At 27.4% G+C, this 24,122-nt stretch overlaps 1 protein-coding gene across 1 annotated transcript in view; it reads right to left on the minus strand.

The window, feature by feature from the left end:
• Positions 1–3,976: 3,976 nt before the first annotated feature.
• Positions 3,977–24,122, minus strand: part of LOC135925930 (FHF complex subunit HOOK-interacting protein 1B-like) — a 91,480-nt gene continuing 71,334 nt past the window's right edge. The window contains exons 8-18 of the mRNA XM_065461524.1: positions 18,805–18,967; positions 12,699–12,763; positions 12,361–12,440; positions 12,060–12,192; positions 11,509–11,722; positions 11,019–11,285; positions 10,071–10,583; positions 9,778–9,956; positions 7,256–7,601; positions 7,001–7,151; positions 3,977–4,414 (exon numbers count right to left, since the gene is read on the minus strand). Coding sequence (XP_065317596.1) covers positions 4,183–4,414; positions 7,001–7,151; positions 7,256–7,601; positions 9,778–9,956; positions 10,071–10,583; positions 11,019–11,285; positions 11,509–11,722; positions 12,060–12,192; positions 12,361–12,440; positions 12,699–12,763; positions 18,805–18,967 — 2,343 coding nt within the window. The 3' untranslated portion in view covers positions 3,977–4,182. The remainder of the gene's footprint in view (positions 4,415–7,000; positions 7,152–7,255; positions 7,602–9,777; positions 9,957–10,070; positions 10,584–11,018; positions 11,286–11,508; positions 11,723–12,059; positions 12,193–12,360; positions 12,441–12,698; positions 12,764–18,804; positions 18,968–24,122) is intronic.

Consider the following 24,122-nt stretch of genomic DNA (forward strand, 5'->3'; position numbering starts at 1 on the left):
ATATTAAATAAATACAGCGTCTACATGACAGGATTTTCACTGGATGCAAACCCCCTTCAAAAACTTTTGCCTACCCCCCTATTATCATTATTTTTACCTATTTATTTATTGATACTCTTCAAAGAATTTATAAAGGATAACTTAAATTAATCTATATCTACTACCAACTATCTATATTTTGTGATTATAAATAATTTCTTTTCTTTTTTAGATAATAAATTCAATTAAAACCTCCATTATTTACAATTAGTTATTATGGCATTATGAGCTTGCTAAAATATCTAAACCTTTTAAATTACATTTAAAAAGATAGTTTATTTGGAAAAACAATGTGTATGATTGTTTGCAATATATAGATTTGGTCGATGAATTGTATTATAATAATACTATAATGAAGTATAATTTTTACAGCAATAAATTTTGTCCTATTTCATCTCAAAATTTAATAGATAACCCCCCAAAAAAATTATCCTACCCCCAATAAAGCCGCTTACCTCCTACCCCCTCAAAAAAATAGGATGCAAACTGTTCCGACCTCTCCTGCTCATGTAGACGCTGAATAAATATAATAAACATTACTAGAATTCATCTTTATTTATGCACATATAACATAATAGATATTAAATCTTCCCCAATCAATCCCGTCTTCATCAAATATCTTCACTCCAAATCCAAACAAAAAATGTTCTTATCTAACAACAACCCATGTGATAAATTCGTTTTCCTCCCATCCACCAGGAAAACTCATTTCCCTGTCAGAAAATAACTGACATTTGATATATTATATTAAATCTATTTCTTCTTTTTTTCAAAAGCTGTTATATGTCGTTTAGTTTCAATAAATAAAATCAAATATTTTTATTTTAGATAAAAAATTCAATATAAAATTGATAAATTTAGATATATTTAAAAAAAATTTCCAAGGTCGACCCGAATTTTTTTTTAAAATATTAGGCCCGGTAGATTATTTTAAATAGAATTAGTCCCGAGCCCGGCCTGTTTGGGCCGGGTCTAACTTTGCAGATCTCTAATAACTATTTTAAATCATAAAAATTTTAATTTAAAGTTATAATTAAAAAATACTCAGTAATTTTGATAGATTCTGTAAAATTGAGTTTGACTTATCATACTTATTTAAAAGTAGATTTAAAAATGAAAGGTTGTAAAATATTTTAAAGCATAAAGAAAGTAAAATATAATAAGCCTCATTTACAAATACATTATAAAAAATTTTTTGATTTTTATATTTCAACCTACTTTTTAAAAAAAAATATATTCGAATTTAGATTTAGGATTATGTTTTTTTATAAATATTTTATCAATCCGCTAGGTTTTTAAAAATTAAGATGTCCAAAAATATATTATAGGATGCCGGTCCATATTTTATTTGCAATTTGTGTGTTTTTTACGTCATTCTTGGATGCCTTTTACCTCATTTAGCATATTATTTGTATATTTTTCATTTACTTTATGCAATGCCAGCTTTGTCATTTCAGAGTATGGTGAGGAGGAATGGCGATGATGCGGCTTCGTTTTTATGGAGGCTTCACTCCCCCCCCCCCCATACCCATATTTGAGGGTCTTTGGCTCGCTTTAACCCGGCCTTAGACCGAGACTCCTTTAATGGCTTGCATATTATGTTTTTATTATTTCTTATATTTTTTGGATAAAAATGAAACGATGGGTTAAATACAATATGACATTTTTATAGTCCTATAAATATTTTTAAAAAATTAGAACGCGTTCGCATTCAACGTTCATTGACAAAAATCGCACGTGTTCAAGTTTGAGTTCATCTTTGAAAAAAGGAACGCGTTCACGTTCTTTCAAAACTTTATGAATAAATTTTTTTTTAAAATTTATTTATTATAATTTAAATTGTGAACTATTAAAATATAAAACCCTTGGTAAAAACTTAAAAATAATAGCGAAATTTCAAATAATCACATTAAAAATAAATAAATTTTTGAAAAATATTAACTATTTCATATCTAGATGCATATAATATTTAATGATTTTTATTTTATCTTATAGTTATTAAATAAAAGAATAAATATTACAATCAAGTATCTCTTTAAATTAGAACTTGAAGATTTTAAAACTGATATTATACTTTTTTGACACATTATACATTTGGTAAGATAGAATTAGCTTATTGAATAAAGGATGCTGTAAAGTATTAATTATATTTTGGTTATGGCAATGTTAATTCATCTGATTCTGAGAATCAGATAATGAATTAACAATATATATGCTTACGCCTAATCTATAAAATATAAATAATATTCAAATGAATAAGCTAAGGACAGAACTAATAGCTGATTAAAAAAATTCACATATGATAAAAGAAACAGCTGATTAAAAATAACCTAAAAAATTAAAAAATTTTATTTTCAAATGAATAAAAATAATATTTCTAAAATTGAATGAATGTAAAAAACGTATGAACGCGTTCAACGTTAATCAAAAGGTGTTCATCATTTTTTTCAAAAAAACGAACTTCGTTCATAAATACATTTTTATTAAAAAAGGACTCATATGAAATGATAATCCCATATTTTATTTTTAGAATTGCACCTATAAATCATAATAATTGAAACTTATAAAAACATATTTATCTGGAATGCGTAAATAAAATTTTAATAATAAGACAGAACTCAGTGCATTGCTTGGAAGATTTTTATCAATATAGCATAAAAATATAAATAAATTAAAAATTGCATATGAACCAGATAGGGATTTTTAATTAATTCAAAGACTATATCATAAATATTACCTAAGTATATTTTATTTCTAATGTATGAAATCCTTAATATATTCATTTATATTATAATATGTAAAAATAAAATTGGATTAAAAACATATTAATTATATTTTCATCATTCATATTTTTATGTTGATAGTAAATAAGGGAATATTTTTAATAAATTGAGTAAGCCTAGCACTATTAAATATAAATATTGGATCTGCGGGCGGGGTTAAAGAGCTCGGCGGGCCAAAATAATTGGGCTAGGCTTGGAGATGAAATTTCATAATATTAGAACTGGGTAAAAATTTTGACTTCTGCAGATCTCTGATAAATACCATAGAATCTAAACATAATTATAACAATATGGGCTTTCATAAATAATCATAATATATTAAATTTATTAAGTGTTATACACAAAAAAAACATTTCTAAATAATATATTTTGATAAAATATAATGAATAAACTTATTAATGTAATTAACAATATTCTATAAAAGTTGTACAATATTATTATTAAAAAGTAATTTATCATAACATAGAGAATCTCATATATAATAAATAAGATAAATTATTGCGACTTGCGATTGGATGTATTTTTGCCATTAAAAAATAGTTTTTTTTAAAAAAATTTTATTGCAAATATATTTAAAATAAGTAACAAAGGGATTTACACATTACTTGTGTTTATTAAAACATAAAGTTATTTTCACTGGTAATTTATTCAATAAAACAAAAAGAGAGAAACTTTCTTTTATAAAAAAATATAAATCAACAATTACTTGAAGGTAAACAAAATATTATGTATTTATGTATAAATATATCGGCGCCAAATCTCCAAAGTTATCAGGAGAAAGTTTTGCATTTTAAATAATTCATTGTTTGGTCATTCTCAATAGGTCGGAGAACGTACAGAGCAACAAAAAATCTTATTATAGTTTTAAGAGTTGTTTCCGAAAGTTTAAACTAAAAGATTGAATCAAAATGATATTTTGATAAAATTAGATGTCTTAAAAACTTAAAGATATTTTTTCTATCCTACAAACAAACGTTAAGTTTAGCTGAAAATTTAAATGAAATATCTTAAAAAATTAAATAAATAATTTTTTTTAAATGCAACAACAAATGTGTAACTCAAAAGAAAATATAACGAGCAATTTTGAAGAGAAAAACTTAAAAATGGCTAGTTTAGAGTACTTTCATAAAATAATCAAGTTAGAATTTCAGATATGCAAAATTATACTCGCCTTTAGAGGGTATAAAATCCATTTGTTGGAACAAAAATTGTAGTGTTAATAAGGATGTATATTTAAAAAGCTGATATAGCTGTTCGAATTGTACCATACAATACAGAACAATAATTTTTTTATATAAAAGAGTCTGCCTTGATTGATCATTCTTTCTTTATCGATTGGTAGCTATGGCGATATTGTGCATTAATAAGAAAGAGCCATCTCGCGGGCTAAGGATGCAAGCTCTTTGAGAAATTCTTCCAGGACGACGCAGCAGTGGGCAGCGTTCTTAGCGGGAAATCCCAGAAACATGGCAGCAGTTGCGGATTCGCGTTCGTCATCACTAAGGGGTTGGGGAGATTGAGCGGAGTGTTGATGAGGTAGAATGGGAAAGTCATCTTTTATGGAATGCTGGTTTATGCGTTTGTTAATGAATCTAATATGTTGGTTAAATTTTAATTTAAAAAAATATTTTGTTCTCTGGGTGGAAAAAAGTTAGTCAAAGACATTAAGCATGGCTAGGTGATAGAGCTTCTAGCAAATATATGATAAATCGAATAATAATTCCTTACAATTCGCATTCGAATAATTGGTTTAATATTACGCATATTATTGAAACAAAAAAATATTCATTTTATTAATTAAAATTTTTGATAGGTTTCATGCGCAGTAATTTATTATTACTGGTTGCTAATTTTAAACGCTCAAAAATAAAATTTGTTTATTTTTAAATAATAAGCTTTCAATTAATAATATGGATATGATGATGACATAGACTTAGTGCACAGAATTTAAACTCGATATTCATGATTTTTTGGCTATTGTAAATGTTTCAGGAATAAGATAGAGTTTTTTTCAGATTAGGTTGTCTATCGCTTTTAACATACTCTGGTTTAGTTATTTTATTTTTATATATAAATTATAATATATTTAGGAACAATATTTGAAGTTATTAAAATAAGATACATCAATTTATTAGATTTTAATACTATATTTAACTAGACAAGACAAACCAGAGTAGGAATTATACATAGTCTGAGCTAATCTCAAGCAAAAAAATAAATAACTAGAAGCTATCGGCATAATATTATACACTAATTTCCGTTTCCCATGGTCAATGAGTTGGTGCATTATCATGAATGATTGTTTTTTTTATTTCCCAAAAGTTAATAATCTCATATAAAATATGGGAAATGTTTATGGTTGAATTGAAAATTTCGTTAAATATTTTTGAATCCTCTTCTTGTTACAAATAAAATAATACAATTTTTTTTAAATATTACAAATAAATTGAATTTTCCCTTTATTTTATTAATTTATTATTAAGTATTATGTGCATAAAATATTTTTATATATTAATTATTAAAAAAACAAATATCGAATGGAGTTTCTTTTAAATATCCAATTCTTAGGGTCGGATTAGGTACGATATATAATATCAGCCCAACCCTAATTTTTCGAGTTATATGAGATGGAATATTTATATTATCATTAATTATCTTTTTTATTATTTTTAGAATAAACTAAAAAAGATTCTCTAGTTTATTAAGTGGTAGTAATTCCAAATTCTTAGTGTCATAGAATTCACATTTTTTTCTAATAATAATATAGGATGGGATTAAAATTATTCGAATAATCCTAATTGATATTATAAGTTAGCTCATATTAAATAGAGCGGATCCATTTTTAAAGCCAAACTCTTTATTTATTTTCTTCTGGTAACGATATAGCGTTTTCAAAAATTTGTCTCAGAATCAATAGAGGTATGGGTCATTCCATTAGAAATCAACACTATATTAGTTATATATGTTGTATAAATAAAATCAAAATTTCAGAGCGTTACAACTAGATCCAAAGATAAAGCCTTCAAAGTCGAAAATCACACAATGATATATAATTTGTATCTTAGCTATTTAAAAAAAATAGATTTAATGAAATCTGGGTGATTTTCGACTTTGAGACGTGTATCTTTGGATCTGATTGAGATAGCGCTCTAAAATTTTGATTTTACTATAGTATACAGCATAGATAACTATCATGCCAAGCTTCATTCATTTTAGAGAGGTCCGAAAATCTCGCTTTTTGGTCGATTTGATATGGAAATATGTCACTTGAGAATTAGAGTGATTTAACGCATTTAAAATTTTTTAATGATTACATATGTAATCATAAACGAACTGTTAATAAAAGAAAAATATTAATATATTATATTGGGTTGATGTTTCTTTCGGGGGGGGGGGGGTGTACAATTTTTTATTTTATGTTTTTTTTACTATCTAGAAATTTTAAAAGAATTTTTTCTTAATTAAGTGAATGCATTTTTTAATTCTTCAGAAAAAATTATTTCAATTTTTCTTCATACAAAGATAAAATATAGAAATTTAAGGAAAAATATATAATAGCAAAAACATAAAAAGCTCTTAGCCATACATTCAGCGTCTACACAAAGGGGAGGGGATAGGGTAAAATTTTGCCTGTGAATTTTTTGAAGGAAATAGGCATCTAAGGGGTCGTATAAAGGTAAGGTAAATTTGGATTATCAATTCAATTTTTAGTTAAATAGAGCAAGTTATATTGTTGTAAAAATTATAAGTTATATAGAAAATTAAAATTGACGCAGTTTTACTCATTAAATAAAAATATATTATTAAAATTTAATTTATACAATCAAAAATAAAATATTAAAACGATTTAATAATCGATATCATGAATATTATCCTGGTGTCTTTTTATTGCCCTTAGATCCAGCCAGTCTTTCGACTTTTTGGATATGGATGGGTTAATCAAGATTAACAAAATTTAGTAAGTAATTGAGCCGATAGTGGACATAATTTGTTCGTTCTATTCGATTATAAATATGTTAATTATAAATAAAATACGTATCTTTAAAAAAAATAAAATACCCCCCGAAAGAAAGCAACAACCTTATTTTGTATTAAAATTTTGTTGGGAGCCAGAAAATTTTCTCCAAATTTCACAACTTGAATTATCCCAAAATATAAAATAAATATTGTCTCATTACCTATAACCCCTCCAATTAGACAAACTTTGCAGCTTAGAGTCGGGCTGATTATTAGGTTTGAGTATAGGAGATAGACAGGAGTCTGAGAGGCTTTGCTCTTCGTTAGGATCGATCAGTGTCAGAGGTTCAAGAAGATGAGAATATTCAGGGGCTTGAAAAGAGGTGTGGTAGTTTAGATTTTGAGAAAATAAAGATGAAGAATAAATGCTAATTTAAAAAATATTTTAACATCTATGTTTTGTTTTCTTTTAATACCTACGAATATGGTTCGCCGTTTTATATCGTCATCTTCGGAAGCTACCTTAGTTGTGACGTCATCGCCTTTTATATCAGCTCGAATATTATGGTCATAGGTAGTTGAGATATCGCGCTTCTGCAACGTAACGGTGGGACCAAATCGGTCAAGGGCCAATTTTCGCGCGTAAATAAGCTCCCGTGTGGCTAGGTAACCGCGTGCCTTACCAGCTAATTCTTGTAAGGTTATCCAGGGAGCGATAGGGGAAACTAATATAGAAGACGTGGGACGGAGGTGCTGAGCGGATCGGGCGAATTCTGGACTAGTAGAGAAGAAGGCTAAGCGGGAAGCTACATGATCAAGACACTTTATTTATTTATTTTGAAAAGTATAATAGGGCTATGTCGATCTACAAATTTTTAATTGATCAGATCCGATATTAAAAACGAATCCGATTCCGATCCCATATTAATACTGATTTTTATTTTACCCTCTATTATTGAACCAATGTCATAAAAATATCAATATTTTCTATTTTAAAAAAAAACAATGATTAAGTGTATTTTGTTATTTTTATTCTCCAAAAGTTAATAATCTCATTTAAAATATTTGCAATGATTATGGGTGAATGTGTGGTGTTGTTAAACACCTCCTTTAGCTGAATTTTAAAAGGACTAAATCATGATATTAGCTATAATATTAACACCTAAGCCTCTAATTTCGCCAGCAGAAGTTTAAACCTTTCTGCCATCTGTGGGCAAAATCAATAAACATAAGTAATTTACCTTTGTCCAAAATCGTGAGTAAGCCGTTTTTAAAAATTGGTGAAATCAAGCCGCTTAACAACGCTAGCTGCTGAATGTGACTCGTTAGATATTTTAAAAATGTATAATTTTTAACTATTATTTTAAACCTTTACATTAAATTAATTGTATTTTAGTTCTTTTCATTAATTCATTATTATGAAATTATTTATAAAATAAAAAAAATTATATCAATCATAAAATGACCGAAAAAAACAATAACAATATCGGATCAAATCGGTTTTTTAATATCGGCCCGATTCGATATTTTTGAAAAAGTTAAAATATTGGTGCCGATCTGATATATAATCTCGGCAAAGCCCTTATAATAAATAGAATAAGGGGATTAAGACATCTATTGCGAAAGAAGATTTAATTTTATACGAGAAATAATTTTAATGATAATTTTCGTTGTAATTTGAAAATTTTAGTTATTATCAATTGACGAAAATGAAATGATTTTTTAAAAATTGAACAATTATTTCTAAAAGGATTGATATTTTTTGGGGATTCGCATTATTATTTTCTATTTTTTTTCCTTCTTTCTTCCTCACTATTCAAGTCATAAAATATAGGAAAAATAAAAATTAGTGGCGAAAAGATTGTTTTGGGTATATATATATATATCAGAGATCTCTGCAAGACCCTACCTGGCCTGGGAAAATTTGTAAAAAAATTATAACGGGTCGAGCCGGGCAAAAAACTTACGAGTCAGGTAATTCGTACCTAAAATATTTTTAGGCCAGACCAGACAATTTATATATATAAAATAAGGTGTCTTGCAAATCTCTAATATTTCGTAATATGTAAATAGGCCACCCCAGGCATCAAAATTTTGGTATATTTTGATTAATACTATATGAAAATAAGTTACAATATGCTTGTTCAATTTCAAGAGTCAAGCTAAAATACAAAATCTATAATTAAATAATATATAAATTCCCCCAGATTTAAAAAAATTATTTACTCTTTCCAAATTTTGAGGAAGGTCTGAGCCCACCACCCCCTCTCCCACTCATGAGATACTCGAATTACAAATATCAAACATATGGGTAGGGAGACTTGTAAAATAAATAAACGTGAAGGCGAGGTAATATCTGAAAAAAAATTATTTGAGCTGGGTCGGGCGAAAAGTAGAGATACTCAGTGCGCTTAATAGAGAAAAATTTTATTCTAAATATTTTATTTGGTTATAAATTTTATGATTTAATGAACTTGATACATTTATTCATAAACATGATTTCTTTTTCCTTATTGTGTTTATTTTTATAATAAAAAAATCATGAGAGATATATTCTCATTATTTTTTCATAGGATATATTTTTGGATTTTAAAAAATAGGACAGAGCAACCTTAGACCGGGCCAGGTGAAAACTAAACAACTGACCTAAAAATTTGTCATTTGCAGACATATAATATATATCATATGTAAATTCAGTTTAGAGATTACCAATTATGTTGAGCATTAAAATAAGAAAGATGAGAATAGTTCCCTCATTTACATTATATATATATATAAATTTATAAAATTTAATTTGCATGATTACATGGTATAACAAATTAAATAGAAAATATTAAATTTTAATGCGCTGAATTAGGGTGAAATAATTATCTAAATGTTCTATCATTTATACCAGGAAATATTCCTTACTTAAAAGTTCAACTTTCCATAAATTAAATTACAAGTAAAAGAAGCCCGACCAAAACTATAGAAAAAATAAGATTTTTATTTTTCAAACTCGATATAACGTTTTAATTTGCGGTCGGACTGGTACCGTACAATTGAGCAGCAAGCACTGGAGGACAGGTTGAGGATAGCAACTAAGACGAGCTAAAAGACCGGTTAGGTGCAGATTCAGGAAGAGTGAATTTTGAAGCATTCTCTCCAGCAGGGAGAAAAGGGTTGATAAGAAAGGGCCTGAAAAAGTAAAGTGATGACTTTGAATGGTTATTTTTAATCTTTAATTGATTTTCCTATTATTTTAACCTTCTTTCTGTTATTAAAAAATGAAAGCACATAAAGGGGGTTCACCTATGTTGGGGGTATTTGAAATTAGCTCGCTATTGTCTGTAATATTCTTCTCTTTCTCGGTGACGCGCATAAGAACTCGAAAAGTGTTCTCGTTATTGAACGCGATTTCTTTGACAGGAGCATTGATCTCTGGACCAAGAAGACTGGTCTCCCGTTTATGAATTTTAGACTCTCGGTTTTTAACATAAATACGTTGGTAGGCTTCATCAATGTCGAGCGAAATTCCGGGTGGATACCCGGATCCGGTGAAAGCGCTCACGATTGAATGGACTGTTAGATCCGGATAGATTTGATCCAGGTGGGCGCAAAAGTCGACGGCGTTAAACTGTTGGTTGTCGATGGGCGATTGGTTTGATGTAAAATGGGGAGAGGAGTTGCAGTGCAGAGCAGATGAAGTTATTATTTGAGAATCTGGGTGGATCGAGAAAATATTGTCCTCCTTTGCCATATCTTTAACATGATTCGAATTTGAAGGCCTTTTCTTTGGGCTGGAGCCGTCTATCAGTGGTTCGGCTTTCAATATTCGCAAATATAATATAATTTGGACCTTAAAATAATATTTTGGTTGCTAATGGGGAGAAAGTATTTTTTTTAAAAAAAAATATTGAAAAGGAATGTGAAAAAAGTAATCCAAATTTTGAAGAATAATTTACATAATATTTTTATGTATAAAATATTTAGTTAGCCGTTTTAAAAAATCGAATTAAATCGATCCGTTTAAGAACATTAATACATATATTGATTTTTAATTTCCAAGACTTCATAAACTGTTTAAAATTCTAGCCCCCCCCCAATGGATCCCCCACGCGAATAAAGATCGTGACCCGACCATATATTATATACATTTTCTTTATTATCTAATCCGGATATTTGATTGATAATAAAAAATAAGCATTATTTTTTAAATAATGAATTCAAGGTATACATTGTTTTTTAAATGCAACTTACCCAAATTATTACTGTTCTTTTTATTATTGTTGATAAGACAGGACTCATTATTGTCTGAAGCGGAAGAGGAGAGGGTCGAAGAAGATGAGAGTGTCGAATAATCCCGAATCGATATTATGTCATTGGTAGAGTCGTCAGCTCGACGCTGATTGGCAAAAATTCCAGAGCTCATCGGGGCTGGACCAGTCGGGTCGGGATGCGAGTCGCGTGACGTATAGGAACGAAGCCAGCGGGTCCGATTTTTTCGAGAGCGGCCTCGACCACGGGCTGCCAAGCAAAAATAAATAATACGATAATTAAAATCTAAAAGACAGGGATACATAACAAATAGACAGTGTAATGCTACTATTCTTCTAAAATTATTTATCAAAAAACTAATTTTCTAAAAATTCCACAAAAAAGAAAAATGCATAGAGCACCCAATAATTTGAAAGCGGGAATTTAGTTTAACATATTTTTGAAGGGGTAGAAAAATAAATTATTCTTTTACATGATTGAGTGGGCGGCGAGTCTAAAGGGCCAGGTCCTTTGATTTCGTCGACAGATTGACATGCCTTGCGGCAAGTGAAGACGGAGCGGCGGGCATCGAGAGCGTAAGCGGGAAGGGAAGTAGAAGGCAATGATATCACAGGGGAATCCCTGACACCGTTATGTGACGGGGAGTCTGGGTTTAGGCTTTCAGCGTGATCGGACGATCCCTTATTCTAAGTGGTAAAGGGACAAGGAATTAAGGGGGTGATTATCAGAGTCTACTTTCATCGAATGATCTCATAAAAAACTAAGTCAACAAATATGAGATTCTAACCATGATTATCAAATACAAATATTTATAATGTATTTTTTCTAAGATCTAATTAATAACTAAGACAATTTTTTCGACCCAACCCGACAGGTAGGAAAAAAGCATCAACCCGAACCGGAATAAAAAAATAAATAAAACTTTTCAGGTATTGCAGACCTTTATTAAAAACTAAGCCATATTTTAATTAAATTCGTATAAAAGAGGCAATAATTAATTCTAGATATTATTATTGAGAAAACCAATGGGGCCCGATGGTCGGGATGTTTCAAAAAATCCGGTAGAAGAGACAAAAATTTGCCCGACGCGTCGCCGTATATATCGAACACGTCCAATCGCGACGTGTCACTTACGTGATCACAAGATGCGAGGTACCTTTATTTTTTTAAAAATGACATAATTTTTTTTCTCCTAATAGTGTTTTCCCCCCTTTTTAATTTTATTTTTTTAATCTTCTATTTTTCTCTCTCCAAAATCTTTCATTTATCATTTAAATTTTTTTAAAGAAAACTTAAAAAATAAATAGGACGGAACGGGCTTAACTTGAAGCAAAGGTGAACCATCAAATCTTCGCAATTTAGATCTAGCAGAGTGTGAAGCAAGGACAGGTTCACCAAGGTCAGCTTTATTTCGTAATTAAATAATAAAAATTCCATTATTACATGATTTATTCTTTGCCTAAAATAATTCGAGATTGATTCACGAGGAAAGTGTTTAATAAATAAAAAAAAGGTTCATAAAACAAGTTTTAATGTTATTTTAAGCTCCTATTTGAAAATTATTATGTTTTAAAGAAATAAAAAAAAACTAGAGAAAACGCGTACAGAAGCAAATATAACAGAAAAACGCTAAGAATAACATGACGTTTTCCCTTTTAATACCTGTTCGCCTCCCAACGGGGTGTCCAAACGAGACAAAACGGTGTCGAGTAGGCAGAAATCACCACCTATTAAAAAAACATACATGAAGCGTATAACCAAAAAATAATTGAACCATAAGTTGAAGATTTCTCATAGAAAAATACTGGACTTTTTCAAAATTTTTAAGACTAAACTGAAGTACAGGATCAAAATTTTATCCATCATTTCAGCGACAAAAAAATCCTTTTGAAAACAAAAAACAGCGTAAAATTAGTTATGATGATCTTAAACGTTCAAGACTAAATTTTAGAAATTATTCTCTTTTTTTCAGCGAACATTCTCCTTCCTCTATGTCATATGTTTGTAATATTATTATGTTTTTATTATTATTTTATTAATTTTTATAAAATAATTGAAGTTATGAAATAAATTTTATGACATTACACTTGTATTTTTTATACATAGATCGAAGTTGTAAAAAATATATGTAAACCTTTATAGTGCTTACAAATTGAGCGTTGCAACGCTCCGTTTTAAAATCGAATAATGCATTTTAAATGGTATTGTGCAAATTGGATTTTTTTTACGGCAAACGTTAAAAAAAAGGCAATCTGGTTTGATTTTTTTGTGCTTTTTTATTTTTGCGGGAAAATTTAAATAGATACAAAAATGTAAGTATAAATTTATCCAGTGACCCCTACACTTTTTGAGGGATAGAAGCAGAATACCCCCCTAAAGTACCCCCCCCCCCCATTGTAAATTATTTTTTGACACCAATAAATTTCAAAAATAATTTTTATTGCATCAATATTTATTATAATATAAATATAATGTAAAAAATATATGCTTTAAAAATATTATTTTTAAATTAATAATTTAGATAAATTAGGGGAAGAGAAAGCAAAAGAATTTATAATTTTATCAATATTTAATTGTTTAAATAAATTATTTTCCATTGATAAAATGGTTAAATTATTAGGATCTTTCATGACACTACGAAGTCTTGTTTTAATTAGTTTAATTTTACTCATGACCCTTTCGGCAGTACATGATGTAGTAGGAATAGTTAATAAATATTTATATAAATTGTTAAATTTGGGAAAGCAGAAAAATTTATAAGCAAATAAATGAATAGTTTCTCCAGTCTGAATCATTCATCTCAGAATTATTATCATCATCAGAAGAAGCTAAATAATGTATTAGTAAAAATATTTTAATTAAATAAATTTACAATTCTCAGAATCTGACAAATCTTCTTTAACCTCTAGGTCACGAGTAATAATTACGTCCCCCGTTTTAGCCATTTTATAAATATTTCTAAACATCAACATTTCCTCAAAAACTTGACTTGTATTTAATTGATAAAATTCACAGATATCCTTGATATCATCTTTAACAATTGCCTTTTCCGCCATTCCCTTTGGGGTAATAAATGATGTTTGACTCAAAAATTTTATCGATTCATAGTTAAATCTTTCACTAAACTGCATAATAATTAAATCAAGTGCAGCATAAAACACACTGATTTTAAAGCTAAAATAAAATATTATATTTAATGATGAAAGTATATATATATCTCCTTTTTGGATTAAAATGTTTGAAGTCTTGAACTTTCAAAATCAAAAGGTAAATTTCTCTTCTTCATAAAATCTTGGGCCTTTGAAAAGACATCCAAAAATTCAGTGTTATTATCTATTTTAGGATTATAAAATAATAAAAGATAATAATTTAAATTATACTTCTCATATTAATCAGGCAATCTTTTACCAATTGAATTTGATTTATTGCAAACCCTATATCTTTCGAAATGGTTTGCAATTTTGTACAAGCCAAGCTTGTTATCAACAATATTTTATCCAAAACACATAGTGATAAAATAAAATAAAATTTTTCTATTCTATAGACTATAGCACTAGCCATAGTGGAAGTGGCAGGATCTTCAGAATCCTTTAATTTTGCCAAAGCTGCCCTCAAAGCATCATAAAGTAGGAAAAAAATTACAATCGCCTTATATGATGTTAGCCAGCTTCTATAAATATAAAATAAACATTATATATCGAAACAATTAAGATAATATTACCGAGTGGTATTCTTGATGCGTAAAAATCTATGTGATTTTGTCAGTAAATCACTCTGACATGTTTTGAGTACTTCATATCTTTTAACACCATTAAAATATACGTAAATTTCGTCTAATATTCCCAAGACATTTCGCAGCTCTTTTACTGATTGACATTATTGAACAACTATTAAATTTAATCGATGACAATAGCACCAAATAAAAGCTGCCTTTGGCGCCTCCGCTCTAATCAAAGCCTGCATTCCATTAATTCTTCCACTCATGTTTGAGGCGCCATCATAGCTTTGCCCCACTAGGAATTCGAGGGGTAGATTCATGGAGCCAAGCTTGGATATTATATTCTTTTTAATATCGAGGCCCGTTGTATTTCCCGTACAATAAATGTCTATCAGCCTTTCAACGGGCTTAGGTGTCTCGCTATTTTCAACATAACTATCAAAGCTATTGCTTCTGATTTCGATACATCATATGTGCCATCAACTATAATTGAATAGCACCTGTTGAATTCAATCTCATTTTTAATTTTTTTTATAACCATATTTTTCATGGTTTCAATAAGAATATTTATGTTATTATATGATAACAGATTTGAATATAATTTAGATTTTAATCCCTTAATTTTTTCTCACTTCTTCTTTCTTCATTATCTTGTATATACATTTTAAGAACAGGCTCAGAATCTGCAATAAGTTTAATAAGGCTCATCATATTGCCATCTTGTTGCCTGTTCCCCCAGAAGGCTTGATTGCGAGATAAGCATTTATATTTTTTTTGGTTAATATTTTTGGGCATATTTTGACAATGATCTAAAAATTATAAATGATTATATATAAGATTTAATATTTAAATTTTTACTATTCCCTTTGATAAAATTTTAATTTTGCGCCAAATCTTGAAAGTGGAAAAATAATTTTATGATAAGAAATATCGGATAACAAACTAATTTGCTATACATCGACCATAAAAATTTTTAAAAAAATAAAATAAAAAATTTAAAAAAAAAAAATTTAAAAAAAAAAAAATAAGTACCCCCATAGAAATTTATAGAAGCAGTTGCTTCGGACCCCCCCCCCCCCCGTTGTAGGGGTCACTGTATTAAGGTAGGATAAATAAATAAATTTACAAATGTGTGTAGATTTTTTTAAATACTATACATTAAAATACATTTATGAATTTAAAAAATCTTTGAATAAATTTCTATCCATGAATATTTTAGTAGTCTTCCTTCTCGTCTTAGTAGATTTTGGTTTTTTAATAATTAAATATAAAGCAATAATTTGCTTATCTTGTAAACTTAATATGTCCATATTTTAATAAAAATAAAATCACGATTCAATTTTAAACAAATAAAAAACGTACTGCTTTCAATTTAAACACAGATGCATTACGTTAAAAAAGGTACTGCAAACGCAAATGCTCAATTTGTGCGCACTATTACTTATTGTTTTTTTACGTTTTGTAATTTTGAAAAAGAAAAATAAAAGGATTATAAAAATATTAGTTTACGGTGTTTGTTATAATAAAAAATAATAAAATTAAAAGTTTCCAATATTTTTGATAATTAGTATATAAAAAAATAGGTAAAATGCATAAAATTAAGTTTTTAATATACTAGTTGGCCTTATTGAGTAATTGATTTCAAGTTAAAAATAGACCAGTGTTTTAAAATCAAGGAAATTTGATACGAAGTTTATATATATCTTGTAAATCTAGTCGTAATTTAAAGTTTAAAGTTTAAAGTTTAAAGCTCAAACTCAAATAGGTCCAGGAATGTGGGTGGGAATTCCAAGTCTAATTCGTTAGCAATCGATGTTTAACAAATAAATATAAACTTGCTCTAATGCCATTTCCAGATAAAAGATTACATGAGGCCTGACCATAAAGTTTTTTTTATAATTATTAATTCTACAAATTATTACCCTGTTTAGAAATTTAAAAAAATTACTGGAAACATGCCTAAATAACCTCTTTAAATGGCCTAATACAAAATCTCTCCGTTCAAGCCGAGTATGAACAGCTAGATTTAAACAGTTTTTTTAGCGGTAACTAAAGAAATGATTCAGCCTTGAGAAAAGTCGGAAAAAATTAACTCGAGCCTCAAGACTAATTTGGTTTTCTTCGATATATGGCTTAAGATAGTCAATTTTTAGCCGATTTAGCTATATTACTTATAGTTATAATGGTTTTGGTAATTTAGGTGTAGTGATCATCTATATATCCTTTTATGACACAACACTTCTCATTAGACATATCTGTTTATTTTGAATTTTATTTTAAAAAAAAATAAGAATAAAGAATCAGTATTCTTAAAAAAAATTATATCATTTTTTGATAAAAATGAGGAGAATTAGATTGTATAAATCCACTTGAAAATTTAAATGAGACTACAGAATGCATTCATGCAAATATTTATAGGACAGAAATTTTTATGACTATAAATACTAATTTGTTAATAAGTTATAATTTTTCCCACTTTCGTGAGGATGATACATAACCGTCGTCATCTTATCGTACCGCTGTGGAGAAAAATATGGCACAAATCTAGCAGGTACATATTTTTCATTCACAAATTTCAAAAAAAATTGGTCTATATTTTTTTTAGTTTCTATAATAAAATATTAAAGTTGAAAAAAGCATATCCCAAATGGGTTAGAACTTTAACATTTTGATTGCAACTAAATTTACAACGTCTGGTGGATGTCAAGCCTAAAAAATATATTTTGCTTTTTTGCATTTATAGTTAATATGTTATCTATCATATCTGAAGCTAATAACGAATGTAACTCTATTCCATTTTTTTAAACTTCTATTCTATCCTTATTTTATAATTAGGGTATAATCACTAATATAATTTTTATTTTATGGATGTTTATTTGTGATATAAAGGATTTTTTAAATATTATTGGCTCATTATTCTACTAAATTTGAATTTATCATAAAATTAAAATTCGCTTTTGTCTCTCGACTGTAAAATTTTAAAAAAGATTCTACTCTAAAATAACGGCGTTTGAAAATAGCGGGTTTCTTGGGTTGTTTGTCATAATCTAGGAATTTTTTGATAAGGACTTTTAAAAAAATTAAGTCTTAACCGAAATAATGTAAGAAAAAATAAATGAGATTTCGGTAGTCATTATGATATTCTATTGCCAATCAATCAATAAATAAGCAATAACCAGAATTAACTTATCGTATATAAAAGTTCTAACTATTAATGAAAAATTTCTACATCATTTCGCTGAAAAATAGCAAAATTCGGGGAAGAGGATTATCAATAAAGCTGCATTCACATTGGATCACGATACGTATTTGGATAATGCGAAAAAGAATGAATGTCATATTTAAATCAAAGCATTCAGATTAAGAATTCGCTCCTAATCTGATTTTCGCAATGCGTAATAGAAAACAAAATCCTGTGATATTTTTTCCGATTTTCAAAAGTGGATAAATTAGATACAACTTGCTCAAAATTTATAAATTCAAACCTTATATTTGATAAAATGATAAACAAGATTATGAAATTGAAATTTCTAACGTTTTATACTTTTATTGGGATCTCTTAGTACTTCTAAATGATCTTAGTTCCTATTGGTAATTGTAATTTACATATTTTTTTTATTTCTAAGGTACAAGTTATTAGATCAAAGAATGTCTTGGTATATAATCATTTAACAATGTTTATCGATTATAATTTACCATTTTTTGATAGTGAAAATAATAGATCGAATATTTATTCTCCATTTGACTAGTAATACGAATTAAAAGTAAACTACATTCTGGGAACTTTCAATATTTAAATTGCGTTTTATATAATAAATTTAATCGTAGAAGATCGTTAACGCGTTTTGGTTCTAATTTTGCTGAGAATATTTTAGAATTGCAATTGTCAATGTGAATGCAACCTAAATGCAAACTTTTGATAATTCCGATTAATTTCTATAAAAACGCGACGGTCTTAGGTCTTAGATAAGTTTCTAAGTAAAGATAAAATTTTGGAGAGATCCTTCTGATAAGGGACTAACATTATGCAGTAAAAATAAAAAATCAAACCCATCGTTAAATTCATGTCAGCTGGATTTTTATCCTCCTCATCAGCGGTTTTCATGAGAAAGTCTATAAAGATCCGGACCATGGAAGGCTGACGAATGTGCCTCAAAAATATTTCGAGGTAAGCCGTGGCTGTGATGACTTCGTCTAGGCCCATCCTTATTTCCTGAGTAAGTTTTTAGTTTTAAAAAAGATATATTATAATTGCAGTTATCAAGTGCCCAGACAAAAACAATTTATTTTTAATCATTTAAAAAATATTTGTTTGATTATTAAAAAATAATAAATCTTTAATTGTTAAGAGTTCCTTGGCTATAGTTTTTTTTATTATTTATTTTAAAATAAATTTTTTTTTTTATGATTTAAATTTGAATAGTTTAGAATTTTTTTGTATAAAAATCAAACGATATTAGTGAATTGATATGTTTAATTATATAATGATGCAATGAGAAAATTATAATTTTTTGTAGAAATCAAACTATATAAATTAATGATGATGTTAAATTATGATTATGTAAGGAGAAAATTGTATTTTTGTAAAAAGCCAGACATGGAAATTAATTGTTATTTAGTGTTGTATCGCGTTCAACGTTCATTGACAAAAATCGAACGCGTTCACGTTCAAGTTCATAAAAAAGGGGACGCGCGTTCACGTTCATAAAACCGTTTAAAATTTTATGATAATTTTTTTTTAAATTTAATTTAATATAAATAAACTTATATTTTTTAATACAATATATTTTAGCCATGTTAAAAAATAATATAGTTTTATTTTGATAATATAATTATAAATAAAATATAATATAGCGAATAAAAAGATATTTTTATTTATAAAAAATTTTTCTTATTAAATTTTAATAACAATTGTTTTCAAAATATTTATCTGATAGATAGGAACACTTGGCAGTTAATACGGCATTAGCTATACTAAAAACGCGCTCTACAGGGGCAGATGAGGGGATTGCGGTATTATACTTAATAAACAGCTCTTTTAACGTGGAGAATTAATTAAAAAAATATTGTTTTGTTATTTGCAAAAAATTGAGATAAGTTATCCTCCTCCAATCCATTCTATACTCTCGACAAAAAAAAAGGATATCTCGAAATTAATAGTTCTCTAGGGTTTTCATAGCATTTTTTTCAATGACGCTATAAGTTCCATTGAAGTTTGAATGCTGGATGTATAATTACAGAAAGAACATATTGATCCTTATATAAATGTTCAAATCTTTAAAAAAATAAAATATATGTAATTAATTGAGAGTAATAGCTTAATACCTTTTATTAATCTCATTTAATACGGCGTCTATCAATGGTTGACCATATTTGAGGCCACTAATTTTTTTAATTTAAAAATAACTATCGTTATTGTTGAGGTCAAATATCTCAAATGCATTATTTCTTCAAATTTAATGATTTAACTTAGTTATATCATATAAAATCAAATAATTAATACTAAAATCAAATGTCGTTTTAAATTAAAACCTGAAGATTTTATAATACTTTTTGGCCACATTTTACACTTGGCAAGCATTGGATTAGTTCCTTCAATATAGGATGTTAATGTAAAACATTTATCATATTTGGCCATGGTAATGATAATTCATCTGATTTTGGATTTTCAGAATCAGATGATGAGGATTAAATAACAATATCCATGCTTATTTTAATAAATTAAATTAAAATATAAACAATAATATTCAAATTAATAAACTATGTGTTAAAAAAATTGAAATGTGAAAAGGAAAAATATAAATAAAACATTTTTTAAAAAAATTCGTTTCAAATAAATAAAAATTTAATTTTTAAAATTGAACGAACATTAAATTCGAACGCGTTCGTCATAAAAAAGGAAGGCGTTCACGTTCAAAGTTCGTCAAAAATAAAAGGAACGCCGTTAATCATTTTTTTCAAAAAAACGAACTTCGTTCACGAACGCGTTCGTTTACAACATTAGTTATTTATGATCATAATGTTTGAATTATTATAAGATGCAATAAGAAATTAATATATATAGCGACGAAATATATTTTTATATATTTTAAATTTTAATAAAGCGATTAATTCTATATAGTTAATTATTTGTGTAACAAAATAAATTTCTTAACTTAATTAATTTCTAAATTTAATTAGTTTCTCATTTAGATACTACGAATTTCAAAATTAATTATTCAAAAACAATAAATTAAACATATAAACCTAAAAATTAATTAACAAAATTATTGAAATTTTTGGTGGAGTTAAAATTTTCAAAAATTGTGCCTCGATAAATTGAACGAGAAAAAAAGTCCACTTTATGGATGATCTACCTAACTATCATATTTCTTTTATCGCATAAGCGATTTTTTCGTATTCAACATATTTTAATATTTCTAACTATCATTAGTTTCAGTAATCCAGGTTAAAAAGAACATAAATATAAAAATAAGTTTAATGTTGGAAATTGTCTGGTGAATCTTTTAGGCTATTAAGTCTTTTTAACTGAGAACCCCTTACTATTTATACTTAAAGGATACTTAGATAATAACTCTTAGTAAGCTTCATCTGAGTTTGGAGCGACAATATCATTATTGAATAATCTTCGTAGAAGATCTCCTTTTATGTTAAAATTATTTTATTATTTTTGATCTGCATCTATGCCCGCTAATTCTTATATTAATTTAGAAGTTTAATAACGGTTTTTTTAAATAAATAGCAATGGGAATTCTACCATTTTGGCTGATTTCCCATGCTTATTTAAAATTAACATGAATTCGATTTTTTGATAAATAATTTTTTTTATAAAGTCTGATAATTTCTGAGGCCATTTTTTATAAATAGTAATTTAAAAATTAAAGCTGTTATTATTTTACAAAACTAAGAAGATATTTTTCTGATCTGCTCCTAATCCAAAGTTTTAACTTATTTTGTTAGAATGAAAGAGACCAGTTGGATATGTTGCAATTAAAAAGGTATTTTTAAAGTAAACCACCTGTTAGTTTTATCAGTCCTGATGGGAAACACTTTCGTTTTGACAACATTTTAAAATGAATATAATACGTATCTAAAAAAGCTTTTTTAATGTAAAGATCATGAAAGGAGAAAATTATGTAGCCAGGAATATGTTTTTAAATGATTTAAGCTCCTGACGATTAGTTGGATACTTTTAAAAAATCTATGAAGGTAAAATTCCAAGCTAGTGGAAAGTCATTTGCTTAAGGTAGGTTATCTTCTGAACGAGGATTTAGCATTGCTGGAAGGTCTTAAGAGTAAAGAAGAACATGTTTGAAAAATGTAGATTCATTGTTATTCTCACATTATAATTAATATTAAAACTGGTCAATCTAACGGTTCCATGAAATTCAGCAAAACAATTTTATCGTGAATCCACATTGGCGAATACTATTCTGGGAAGACAATATCCCTTATCGCGAATACATTATAGCAAAGCCCAAATCGCCAAGACAATATAGCAAAAACTATTTTACGAAACATATTCGTGAAAATATTATCGTTAAATCATATGGCGAAATGCTAATAGTGACTATTTTATTATGAAGTCTTTATTTTTAAGACCATATAAATTGACCAATATTTTAAAAAAGAGTATAAAAAATCGATTCAATAATAGTTTTTAATTTTCTTTTAAATTTATATAATTATTGAGCTTAGAATTGGTTTTTAAATTTATTATTGTAATATAACCTTTTATGCTACTTTGTACTTTGCTTTCCTCATGGCCTACCAATGGCTTAGAGTGGTAATTCATAAGTCAATTTTTTTTATTAGCTTTCATTTGATAACTCTTATGCTAAAAAATTACAAGATTGTCTCCTAAGGTATAATTTATATAAGGTAAATAAAAAAAAAACATTTAACTCTGCCTGGTGTCCAGATATAAAAACTAGAGATTTGCAAGGCCCATCCTGGCAAGAATTAAATTGCCAGCCTCAAATGGTCAGATTTTTTGTTCTTAGCCAGCCCGAAACTTTTTTTAACAATTTGATCGGCCCGTTAAAAATCTACAAAATTCAGGCCTGTCTCGTTAAAATTTTACTAAGTCATTGACGACTCGAATATTTTTATATGAATTTCCCTGCACATTTTTAATAGACTAGTTTTTCCCAATGTCAATTATGGCGCTTATATCTCTCCTCTATGGTTATCTATTTCTACAACAACCGTTTTATAAATCAATGTGTTTGATATCCGTATTGTGTATTTATTATTAGGTTATACCGTAAATAACTTGTTTAATTTTTTGTTAATATACTATAATATTTATTGATTTAGTATTTCAGTAAGACAGCATTAAAATACAAAGAAATTAACATATTGTAATTTATTTTCAAATAGTAAATTTTATTATTAACTTATAATTCAAAAAAAAATATATCAAAACTATAATTCTTAAGCTGGTTTATTAAAATTTTAGAAAACTCAGAGATTTAAGATATTCTGACTGATTAATATATAATATAAATTGTCACGCCCGGCCCGAAATTTTTTTCCCCGGCATAAAAAAATCTTATGCACGACTTTCCCGGACCCGACCTGTAGAACTTTTTTAAATTTTCTCCCCTTGGTCCGCGAGCTCTAATATGAATATCTCTATTATTTTTGATCTGGAACATTTTCTATTTAATTATATACTGGTTGGTCATATAATTTGTATATTTATTTTTAATAAAATCCTGATCTGTATTATTTCCATTTTATTAGAGAAAAATGAGTAAAAGTGCTTAGAAATTAAGAAGAGGCGTTTAGTTATATTTTTTACGTAAAAAACGCTTTTATTTAAATTGAACTATAATTAAAAAAATAAAACGAAAAAGAATTATAAAGTGAAAATCAAATGATTTAATTCCATATTTTTCCTAATCCTCGCTTTCTTCATAAACAATTATATAACATGTTAAGATTTTCAGGGTTCCGATAAAGGAACAAAAATTTTATAGAAAAAAAAGAGATTTTAAAAAAATAAAAATCTTATTTATTATTTACACGAAAAATCTTTTTAAAACATCAAATTGGATATATTAATAAAAAAGTTATTTAATTGTCTAATTTTTATAAATAATTGGAGAAAATCAGTTAAAATTTTTAACCTTTAGTATTTTAATCTAAAAAATTAAAGTATTTCAAAATATCTATCAAAATTTATGGTGGGGGGGGGCGGATTTATTGTGGTAAAAAGCTTAACCCAAATGTCCCCTCTGTATTTACAATCCTGAGTGAGAGAAACCTTAAAGAAATTGCTACATCAGATAAAAGTCACATGTAAACTTAATTGATAATAAGTAACAAAAGATCCTTAAAACATTTTTTAATGATTTAAGGAA

The sequence above is a fragment of the Gordionus sp. m RMFG-2023 genome, chromosome 1 (assembly GCF_954871325.1).
Source record: "Gordionus sp. m RMFG-2023 chromosome 1, tfGorSpeb1-WG-v2, whole genome shotgun sequence".
Lineage (NCBI taxonomy): Eukaryota > Metazoa > Nematomorpha > Gordioida > Chordodea > Parachordodidae > Gordionus > Gordionus sp. m RMFG-2023.